This window comes from Leptosomus discolor, chromosome 17, assembly GCF_034619465.1.
Source record: "Leptosomus discolor isolate bLepDis1 chromosome 17, bLepDis1.hap2, whole genome shotgun sequence".
Classification (NCBI taxonomy): Eukaryota; Metazoa; Chordata; class Aves; order Leptosomiformes; family Leptosomidae; genus Leptosomus; species Leptosomus discolor.
The window spans coordinates 15,478,513-15,489,918 of record NC_141407.1 but is presented as its reverse complement, the minus strand read 5'-3'; the positions used below and the strand labels follow the sequence as shown (position 1 = coordinate 15,489,918).

At 46.6% G+C, this 11,406-nt stretch overlaps 1 protein-coding gene across 1 annotated transcript; it reads right to left on the bottom strand.

Moving 5' to 3' along the window:
* Nucleotides 1-2,513: 2,513 nt before the first annotated feature.
* Nucleotides 2,514-10,167, bottom strand: GID8 (GID complex subunit 8 homolog). The gene is made up of 5 exons (XM_086474653.1): nt 10,128-10,167; nt 8,752-8,881; nt 7,393-7,589; nt 6,683-6,880; nt 2,514-6,358 (listed from the first exon to the last, which is right to left on the bottom strand). The coding sequence occupies exons 2-5, from the start codon at nt 8,867-8,869 to the stop codon at nt 6,185-6,187; spliced, it is 687 nt and encodes a 228-aa protein (XP_086330779.1). The 5' UTR covers nt 8,870-8,881; nt 10,128-10,167; the 3' UTR covers nt 2,514-6,184.
* Nucleotides 10,168-11,406: the final 1,239 nt, after the last annotated feature.

The following is an 11,406-nucleotide window of genomic DNA, read 5'->3' as shown; positions in this document are numbered from 1 at the left end:
ATTAAAACGATGGTTATCTCAGTCCAAAACAAGAGGACTCACTTCAGGAATATGAAGAAGCAGGCAGAAGAGCTTTGTTAAGACATTGTTCAGGTGAAGCGACAGCAGCTCGGATGCAGGCACGGCCAAACTTCAGGTCAGCAAAGAATAGGGGAGCTCCCGCTCAGCCTGACCAAGGTCGTACATGGCCCTTGGGAAGGTACCAGAGCTTCTGGCTGCACCAAGTACAGGGCACAGGTGCAGGGCAGGCACCTCCTGTCTGCTGCTCCTGCAGCCAGCAGCCTGTAAATGCTCATTAAAATTAAGCCTGTAGCAGACTGTTTAGCCAACTCACCCATTCTCCTCACAAGAATACTCTGCAGCTCCCTGAAGAGCAGTTAGCTACTGAAATCAACGGGGGTACCAGTATTAGTGAGCTGAACCTTAGAGAGTGGAATACCAAAATGCTCCTCACTCACCAGAGGCAACTCGAGAAGGAGGTCACCAGGGCTGACAAAAGCAAAACAACCTATCATCAAATCATACTTTGTCATTTGCTTCAGTATTTCTTCTTCAGAGGAACGAGATCCACCCCAAAAGGTCTGTGGCACAGTCACAGACAGTCACGACCAACAGAGAAAACAAATAAAAGCAGCTCCGGTACAAGTGGAAACTGAGGGGAACCGTGTGTGGTAACCAGAGGGCTTAAGCCTTCATCCAGCTGTAGGCTTTCCTCCCTTTATTTGGACAGACAACTGGAAATTATAAAGAAAGTATTTTTATTCGCTCTGCTACTGTGCCTGTTTCCAGAAGAGGGAGCCAAGTCATGGTAAAACGCAGCCAAAACTCAGAACCATTGTTCAATATGTTTGTTTTCAACAGTGGGTATGTTTGGAGTTAAGTTAATTCGAGGCAGGAGGGGAGAGGAGTGCTGATGTAACTACAGAAGTGACACGCATGGAATAAGCTCAGAAAAGAACTGAAGAGGTCTGGGGCATGGTACAGTAATCACAGACACAGAAAACTGACCAACTGATCCCTGTGTAGGCGTTACGACCATGTTCAGGCTCACGGCTGTGGGATGGAAGCACCTCCAACACAGGCACGGCAACAGTGGCTACAAACTTACTGAAACTGGGATTCAGTTTGGAAGTCAAGCACATCCACAAAGTTGTTTTTATGTGTTGAACCCTTCAGTTCCTCTCCCTGCACTACTCAGGAGCACCTCTTCCATTAAGAGCCCCTTTGACTACTTTCCTTCCCCCAGAAGCAGCTAGTTCCACTGTCAAAAACAGCTGCAGTTAAAGCAAGTTTTGAGCGTAACATCCAGCACATGCACATAAACAAGTTTAAGAAGTAAAAACACAGACATCGTCCCTTTTACTGCTGCATGATTTTCTGGGAGTAAACCTCCCCCTGAGCTGATTAAAGGGCAAACAGAATCAGTTCAGAAGACAGGTGCTGACTAAGGAAAATAATCTTACGCAAGAACACAATCTCCTCCAGTTTTTCCTGCGTTCAGCTTAATCTGTCAGAAGATTAAACCAAACAAAAGATTATTGTGTCAATATTTAAGCTGACAGTTACTATCGCTGAAGTTTACCCACACAATGGTTGTATTATTTGAAGATTTCAGGAAGTTAAGCACAGATCAAGACCGAATCCTGAAGGGGTCTGAATGGAGAAATAGGCTCACACGTTCCGTAAAGGACAATTGTCTCCTGAAAGGATGGTCCAGCTGCAGCTTGAAAGCTCCTGCTAACCCAGAGCAGTTTCAATGCCACTTGTCCACAATCTAAAGAAAACGCATGTGGTTTCTAGTGCTAAATAAGGCAATTTTGTGAAATCACTGCCGACAGCACTATGCTGAAAACTAAGCAAATGCTCAGAGGAGCTGACACATCGAGAGTGCTTTTAAATGAATTTCCACGCAGAAAAATCCACCCAGGTGGATATAAGGGAGCGGCATGTTGTTGGAATCCCCGTCTAACACGAAGACCGCGGCAGAGAACGCCCAGGGCCTTCTGGTTCTGAGGAGCCGGAACGCAGCAGCGTGCATCCCACCGGTGCTTGGGCCAATCTCGTCCTTAACTGAAGCACAGGAAGGCGGGGGGCGGGGGAGAGGAAAGGACTAAAAATACTTTCTGGCGCCTCGACGTGCCCCCTGAGAAGCACAAATCCTGTTGAGGGTGCTGCCAGTAAGCTTTGGGGGCGGTGTCCGCACCACCCAGCTGGCGAGCAGGGCTGGGGACACCTGGGGACACCGCTGCTCGTGCAAGAGCTGCGAACCCCACTCCTCCCTTCCCGCGAGGAGCTGCAGCAGAAAGAAGCACCGGTGGGCGACACTGCTGCTGGGTGGGGGAGAGAGGTCCACAGAGCAGGTCAGAACCCGCCTCAGCAGCCTAAAGGCAGGTTTAGGGCACAACCTGACTCCATACCCGTTTCTTTCCTTCGAGGGAAGCGCCTCAAGGATGCTTTCAGCCGCGGTGGGCAGCAGGAGGCCCCGTCACCCGTGAAGACGAGACACACAGGGATCACGCTCCAACTCAATTTAATAAGCTTCATCATCAACTTGGACAGAAAGTGGTTTGAAATAAGTCGAGCAACACTCATCTACTAGTCAAGGGTTTTGGGTTTTTTTTAAGTAATGCTTTTAAGCTTATACTCAAGCGTACAAAGCATAAATTTTACAAATTAAAACCAGCAAAATCATCCTAGAATAGTGTAATGGCTTCCCCTATATGTACAAGGAGTGGAAAGGAGACAGAATTCTTTCCAGGCAATTTCACACATCTGAAATGCTACATAAGTGCTCTCCACATTCGTTTCCATTTTTCTTTTAATGTGGGTGGAAGGAGCTGAAAGCGTTTCAATGAAATCATCTTAAAGAGAGAGAAGTACTTCACCTGGTTTCAAGCTGTGTATGTTTGCCTCTTCAAGAGTCTGGAGAGGAAACGCTTTACTCAGAATTCTGCTGTTGGTTTCTGCGCAGCAGCCTCTGCTTTTCCAGCTACACAAACCGAAACAGCTCAGCCAGTTATTTCTCAGAAAGTACCACCAGTGCTTCACCTCCATGGAAACCCGTTATCCCCCACCCTCCGCAAACGACTCCACTGCACAACAGGAGCAGCCGCAGTTAACTTGGATCCGACAGGCAGGAAAGGAACACGGCAACAGCGAAGACGACGGTTATTCGGGAGGCGGTAGGTTTTGGGGAAAAAAGAGAGAGATCTGTAGCCTAATCAAAACACACCCAATACACAGCCTTTCTAAAGAGGCGCATAAGACAGGACATTTTACAAGCCAACTTCTTCATGTCCATGGCACTAAAGAAAAAAATCTCACTTGCTTCCCACAAAGGAAAGGTTGGGGGAGGAACGGGCGTTTAATTACCAGATCTGTCTGCCACCGTTGAGTTTGGAACAAATCCTTCTTACAAAAGTTATTTGCATATTGTTCTGAACGAAGTGGAACAAAATATGTATTTTTACACTAAAGCAAACTGAGCAAAGTGGCATTTAATAGTATTTGTTAAAGTGGTTATCTAACAAAAATGGGTTAACAAAATCCCATTCATTAGTAGTCACCAAATAAGACACTTCTCATGCATATGACAAAAGTTCATTCGTGTACTGAGACGTCTGTTTACTGTGTACAATATTTCCATAAATTATAATATGTTTCACAGCCCCTACCATTCAAGAATATTTCAAACAGATTATATATTATATTTGTATATGCAAACTATTTTATATACACTAATATAAAGATCCTTAGAAGTACCAATATCACTACCTTTATGCTTTCTCTAAAATGCATAGCTTTCAAATATTTTCTTGCAGTTACCAAAAACTTTACAGATTAAAGCTGCTTATCAATGTGGCATGTTCATAAAAACAAAGTGAAATAGTTCTATACTAATTTAATATTAAACCCCTTAAAAAACACGTTTATTTTTTAATGGGAAAAAAAAAAAAAACGAGCTAGTGAAAATTCAAGTAATCTATGCTCAATCTTTGCCCAAATACTATACGAAATTAATGTAGCGTTCTAGAAGTACAGTGAACTTCTCAACCAGGACTGTAATACTGCATTTCTCATGGAGAAAAATGCTCGTTATGCCACAAAAACGCACCACTTTCCACGTCATCCGGGAGAAGCTTTAGATGAGATTTAACGACACAATTGTCAGAAGAGAGGAAAAGCTGATCCGTTATATACGAAGAAATTAGAGCTATTCCAGTTTTGTTTCTGCAGTTTGTTATTAAACAAAGTTACATTAACCATACAGTTTCTCACAAACTAAAAGTTATACATGGTTTTCAGACACCAACCGACTGGAAGAAGAAAAAAAAGAAGGAAAAATAATTAAAAAAAAAATAACCCACAACTGTTAAAAGTTTGGTGTTAGAACAACCAGCCTGGGTGAAGGAAAGCCAGGCTGGCGTCGCCGTTGGGGGGCTACCGATAGCTCGTTTGTTATGTATAAACTCTAAGACCTCCACACCACCCACGCCTCAAAGTGGAGAACAGAACGATCAGCAACAAATGCGAACAAAGGATTTTGTTAGGCCCGTCATCTACCTTAACCCTGGCGCTCCACGTCTCTAACAGCTGCTTAACAAACAATTGCTTCCCCCCACAAAAAATAGCTACACGAGTAAACAGTGTTCACAGTAATGCAATCAGTAACAGGTTTTGTTAGTTTCTGTAAGTCAGGTGTATCTGCAAAGCTTTATACAGTTTAATGCGCAAGTATCCCAGTAAAATTAAGTGAAAACTAAGTTTCATTCTACAGGGTAATATCTACCATACGAGACTAGATTATGTACAGTATGGGACTGGTGTGACAACTGCCAGTGCTTCATGATGTTAAGCTGTTTCACCCATCAGCTCGGTCTTTGTTCAGCCAATCTGCAATAACTTGATATACAGACCTAAAAATCGAGAGGTCGATTTGGCAAGATTAGTGCTTGCTCCCCCTGGCCGGACACCAGCGGGCAGTGCTGCAAAACTGAGTCGACCAGAACATCCCATACCCAGAAGACTACAATTTGTTGACTTGAAAGTCTGGACTTCACATGTAAAATGTTAAAACTATGATCCTAACCGGAGTGAGGACAGTCAGTAAACAAATACAGGTGAAGATGAACTGCATCTCTTCAGAAAGGTACGGAAGAATTGGGAAAAAAAAAAAAAAAAAAGGAAATTTCTGGTTTTAGACAGCCCTGCTCTGCTCAGCTCAAGGCATAAAACCAGCCCAAGTAGCTCTAAAACTACGAGTCTTACTCAGCAAGCATAAAGGCAGATCCTGCACAAGATGATGCATCAGAGGCTGCAAGGAGCATTTCTCCCCTCCATTTCCTAACGCGAGCAGGTCTTTCAGCTGACGGACATCCAGCGGCCCCCGAAGCTTTAGCAGCCTGCTGGAATCACTGCAGTGCCTACAGCTGCAGGCCGACTGTCGCGGGGGAAAGGCCCCTGGTAACAAAAACCCTCAAATGCCTCTGGGGGCCGTTTTGGTCATTCGTGAAAACGAAGAAAAAAACGTCTGTCCGACAACACTCCTCCTGAAAAGATGGGTCACCGATCCATTATGAACATAGCTCTCGCCATATAAAGCACCAAAAAGTCAGAAACAAGGAAACAAACCAAAAAAAAAAAGTCCTTAAATTATGATTTACAAGTTTGTACACTATTTCCTAAGCCAAAGGTTGACCTTACTGCAAAGTTTATAGATGAAAACTTGACCAGTTACTTTTAAGGGGAATGTATATCTGGCTATAACTTAACGGTAGAAAATATTCACTGTTCTATATACACATTTCAAACAGGAGACAGTTAAACTCAACTGAATAGTTGCCAATATAACTCCTTATTAACTCACCGGCCACTAAACTAGGCATCAGTAGCCAATTAGAAAGCTTGAGTTCTGTACTTTTAAAAATGCTATTTTTCCTGTCCTGTTTAATTGGTTTTTAAAAATGTATTATAGTGCATAGCCTAAGTCAGACTTTCAAAGAGATACAGCGCCTTTCAATGCAGTTTTTGCAGCATTTAAAAGGGACTTTTCTCCCTTCAAATTAGATGTTCATTGAAAAATCTGAATTGAGTGCTGTACTGTAGTAAAAATATTTCAGTCACAGACTGATATAAATGTATACTGTGCAGTACTAAGATTGTTTGATGTCCATCTGCACACGTTTTACTTGGGTTCTTCAATCGTCCCCTTGCTGAGGTCTGTCATTTTGGGGTATTTCACCTTCTTCTGGTCCAGCTCATTCTGAGCCCACAGTAGTAGTTTCAGTAATTTTGCCAACTTGGGTGTTGATTCGCGATTTTCATAGTCTAGAACAGCTTGATTCACCTCACTCCATACCTGGAAAAGAAATACTGGAGTTCAGTAATAGCTTTCACATGATTAACACTGCTCATGTCATTGAAGAGATCACACCCAGCGCGCTAATGCCTCAGAACATGGTCAGGACACAGTTCCACAGACTATGAGCCTGGAAAAAACAAAGAAGAGCGCCAAGTACTCGAATACATTAACACCAGTTTTCTTCATCTTGCTTCAGGAGTACTTCTGTTCTTCTGCATACCACCACAGAAATATTTTTTCTAGACATTTCAAAAATATTTAAAACATATTTTCACGACATACAAATCAAAAGACATCGATTTCCTCTTGAGAGAGGACTACCTTCTGTCGCTGCATCATGTTAAGCAAGTCTCCAAACGGTGATTCCTCAGGATTATCAAAGGCGAGCAAAGCCAGCGTACGCTCCATTTCTGTCAGGCACTCCCTGCTCTCCTCGCCTTGTTCTGCTAATTGGGTCTGAGCAAACTCCAGAGCTGCTTCTGTCTCACGCTGCCGAATCAGTTCAATCAAATGCTGCTGCTACATGGGAAAGACACAGCAATATTAGCTACACAAATCAGCAAATCTTCAGTATTTCAAGACTGTAATCATCAGACATTAGTATGTAATTTAGACAAACACTAATCCATAATTTGACAGTTTGAGGTCAATTCTTCTCAGTGTGTGAGACAAGGAGCAGCAGACTTGTCTACAAAATCTGCTGAAAAAGGTAACCTGACACTTTTCACTAACACGTTTTGAAAAGATGTTACTAAAGGAACCACTAGAAATTCAGACTAACAGTCACTGGAAGTTGGTAAGTCACAGACCACTGCTGCTGTTCTAAGTTTTCACGTTACCCATTGTATACGGTGGTTCCTGCACCGTGCCACAAAGTCTCACGTTGCTACCAAACAATGTCAAGAACAAACACTTGAAGTTGCACCCATGTCCGGTCACAAACCTCCCAACACACTCCTCACATCAGCACTACTTTTTCCAGTCTCTCAGCAACCTCTCAAACAAAGATCAAGTTTGTCACCTGTCCTTACCTGCAAATGAAAGTAAAGGTATCTGTTTGTATCTAGCAATTCTGGATGGAGGCTGTTTATTAACGCAATGGCTTCTTGAATCTGCCCTTTCAATATCATTTCTCGAATTTTTATTCTTTCATCGAGAGTCTCCAAATCAACACTGGGTTCAATTCCAGACTCCATTCGAAATTTCTCGGCTGCTTCTTTAAAGCCCTCTGAAACAGAAACATTTGACCTATAGAATATATTTTATGAAACACTTTAAAAAAACCCCATCAGCTTCCACAAAAAGAGGGGAGTATTGCTTGTACATTTAGGGGGTTTAAAGATTAAGTCTGAACTTCTGAAAAACTCTTCACTATTTAAACAGTCAGTTATCCAACAGGCATCCCACAGTACATCCTTCATTCATTCTTAACTCACACGCTCTCATCCTCTAAGGATGTAACTCGTAGTCTGATACCTCTTAACTTGAAAGCTTGTTTGGTACTTATATAGAGCAATGTACTTATTCCAAAATGAGATTTTCAAAACCACATTTTCAAAATTTGGATGGTTTTGCCTCTCCCTCCAGCCCCCAAATCTGTTTACACCGACCTAGCAGCTTTACTGAGAAGAAACAGAAAATGAATTTTGCTTTTTCGTACTAACGTTGTATTTTTTAAAAAGTTGTAACAGCTATTTTAAATCCTAAGCCATGCTTTCATCCACACAAAAATGATTTACACCACCCACTGAGATGCTCTTCCTTCATCCCAAAGGCTTCACCTACACATCAATGTAAACAGGGGTGTAGATCGGACACAAATGCCTCCGCCCTCGTACAGCTGACTGTGATGGCATGCGTCATCACTGCTAGGGAGAATTTCCGAGCGTTTTTGATTGCCCTAAGTCTAAACTTAGGCAATACACTGAAGGGGTTAATATTTTGGGTCTCAAACTATCTTGACAACAGTGCCCTTTTAGAGTTTATCTTCCTAGCCAGTTAAAACTTGCTTCTGAGCAGCTTTCAGAGTGCTATTTAACAACGGCAACGTACCTTGAACTCTGCTTTAATGGCACAAGAAAGGACATCCTACAGAAGTGGGTCGTGTTTGTTTACAGCGTTTCAGAAAACTTTCTTTTCTAGATCTTTTAGCAGAGGAGTTAAAGTTAATAAACACCACTTCTATGGCATGGTAACTGCTCGGTCTGAATCACAGTCAGTTTCCCCTGAAGAGAACCCAAGAGCAGTTGTACGCTGCTAAGTCAACAGCAATCACTAAGTCCTCAAAGCCCTTAGCTTCACTCCATCTCATAGCACATTCCAGCCAAAACTGTCCGTCTTGATAAGCGACAGGCATTTAAGAGCCCCCCAGCATTACTACTCATTTTTACCTGTAACAAGGTAGTTCATGATAAGGCGGTTCATGTCTGCTCTCTGGATATGCAAATTATTAAGTTTTTCCATCCATTCATCTTTCGTGATTTCATCAGGTTTTTCTGCATAACTCATCCTGGACTCTTACTACAAGAAAAGAAAAGCATCTCATTTAACATGATTCAAGAAAAAGTAAGTTTAATGTGTGAGAGCACTGCAGTACTACCATCTTTATATCTTTTTAATGAGATCTTATAAATTAATACCACAAAAGAGACCCTTTAATCTCAAATCACAATTTTACACTTTCCTCCTCCTTGCTCCTGCACTCTCTCACATCTACTAGTCAGTCTCTAAAGCCACTTTCACCAATCGTCAGAACCAAAAAAATTCAAATATCATCTTCTTGCACTTACTCTTAAATACACTTCAAATAAATCTCGTTTAGAATTTACACAGGACACACGGCATCGCGGTGTGACACGAGTGAATCAGGTGGCCAGAAAAACTGTAACAAACGTTCAAAGCAAAGCCTATGGAAACAGCATTTGCTTTAACGTTTTCACCAAAACTTAGACGGGCCAGGTGTATACATTGTATAGCTACAGAACTGTACATGATACATTATCCAACGTACACCTGAAAGACTCGCACTAGCTTAGCTTCTCTGTCCCCAAAAGCATTCCTGTCAACGCTACTAAAATGTGACCTCCCAGTATTTTCTCGACAATATTTTTTTTTTTTTTTCCCAGATTCGTAAGCACAGCGCTTGGCTAAACCGGCGTTTAATAATCTCTACCTTCGAGTCACGATCACCGGGGTAGGGAAAGGGGGAGGAGAGGCGGCAACAACAACAGCAACAGGCACCGCCACCCGGCTCAGCCAAACGCGAGAGGCAGCGCGCCTCCTCGTTACCGGCCCACTTCCAACAGGTTTTTCTTTCTCTAAACTACCGCCAAAGCCACGCCGCGTCCAGGAAAGTTGTGACAGCGTAAGGCAGGATCAGCCCGGGGCCGGCTGAGGGGCCGATCGGTCCCCGGCCCCGCATTCACGCCGCTCCCAACCACGCGGCGGGGGGAACAGCGCTCCCGCCGCAACGGGCTGCGGCGGCCCGAGCCCCGCACGGCCCCCGCCCGCTGGGGAACCCCGACCTTCCCTCGCCGCCCCGTAGCGCCGCAACCCCCGCCCGCCACCGGCCCGCCGAGGCGCTGCCCCCGACCCGGCCCCTCCGCGGGGCCCGGGCCACAGAAGCGCTCGGCCCCGCTCGTCATAGGCCCAGCGCCTCCCCACCACCCCCAGGGGTCGACAGCAGGCCGACCCGCCGGGCCATGGGAAGGACCCCGGCAGCCCCCGTCCCCCGAGGGAAGAAGCGGATCCGCCGGCGCCATCTTACCGAGCGCGCCGCGGTGCCGGCTCCGACGCACGAACGCGGGCCCCTCCACCGCCTCCGCCAGGCCGCAGGCGCGCGGATCTCGCGAGAACTGCCCTCTCAGCCAATCAGCGCCCGGAGAGAGGCGAGAAAACGCAACCATAGAGTCGGCCCGCGGGCCAGAGTGGACCTCTCGCCGTGTGGGTACCCCCCCCTCCGGAGGGGCGTCGGTACCATAGAGAGGGCCCCGGGTGGGGGCGCCTCAGTACCATCGAGTTTGGGGCGCGATCCCTCCAGGGCTGCCGGGGAGCGGGGGCGGCCGAGGTGCGGGGCGAGCCTGGCTGCAAGATGGCTGCAAGATGGCTGCTCCGCCGCCGCAGGCAGCCGGGGCGTCAGTGCCCGCCCGTGGGATGGGGGGAGTCAGCGGGGCCGCTGCGCGGAGCAGGGCTGAGGGGCCGGTGTCGTTCCTTCCCTGCCTCCCCTCCGTGCCTAACGGTCGCCAGGCAGGCGGCAGGGCAGGGCCTGTGCTGTGGCTCCGCCATGCTGCCTCCCTCGGTGGTGGAGACGGCCTCAGCCGGGAGCTGCCGCAGGTGCCCGGTGGCTCCTGTCCCTCGCTGACAACACCTGAGGTGACAGCGTGGACCTCCGTGGGAGAGGGACACCCACCCTGGCAGCCACAACCGAAGCAGAAATCGCCCGATGGGCTGGTGTGGGCCCTGCCCCGGTGGGGTGTGCGCAGGCACCGCCGTGTGAGGGTGTCATGGCCTCTGCCCGGACGGGGCCGCAGTAGCCGCGCTGATCCAGAGCCCTGCTCGGCAAGGGGCGGCCACTGGGGCTCGGCAAGGGGTGGCCACTGGGGCTCAGCCCGCTGCCCGCAGAGCCGGCCCGGCCAGCCTGCCGGGGTTGGGGAAAGGGAGATGGGTCACAGCCCGGCGTGTTACCGCGCGGTTCCGCCCGTTCCCACCGGTGGTGATACGCTGGGCTGTGAACTGGCTGAGGGCTCTGGTTCCCGACCTCTGTCCAAATTTGTACTGGCCGCTGAGGAGAGTTAATAAACTCCCTGCGGTGAGATCCAGTGGGGTTTGTGAGCCAAAGCGCTCTGTGGAAAAGCCGAGAACAGGCCTCAGTTTCCACGTTTCAGTGGAGAGCAGGCTTAAGGCGTACAACTCGTACGTGTGAAACGCTGCAAATGAGACTCAGAAAAATGTCATTTCACTTACACATTCTGGGAATGTGGATACAATTAGTCTTTTTTCACTCTTGTTTTCACAACTGTGCAATAAAGCACAGCCTCCAAAACTCG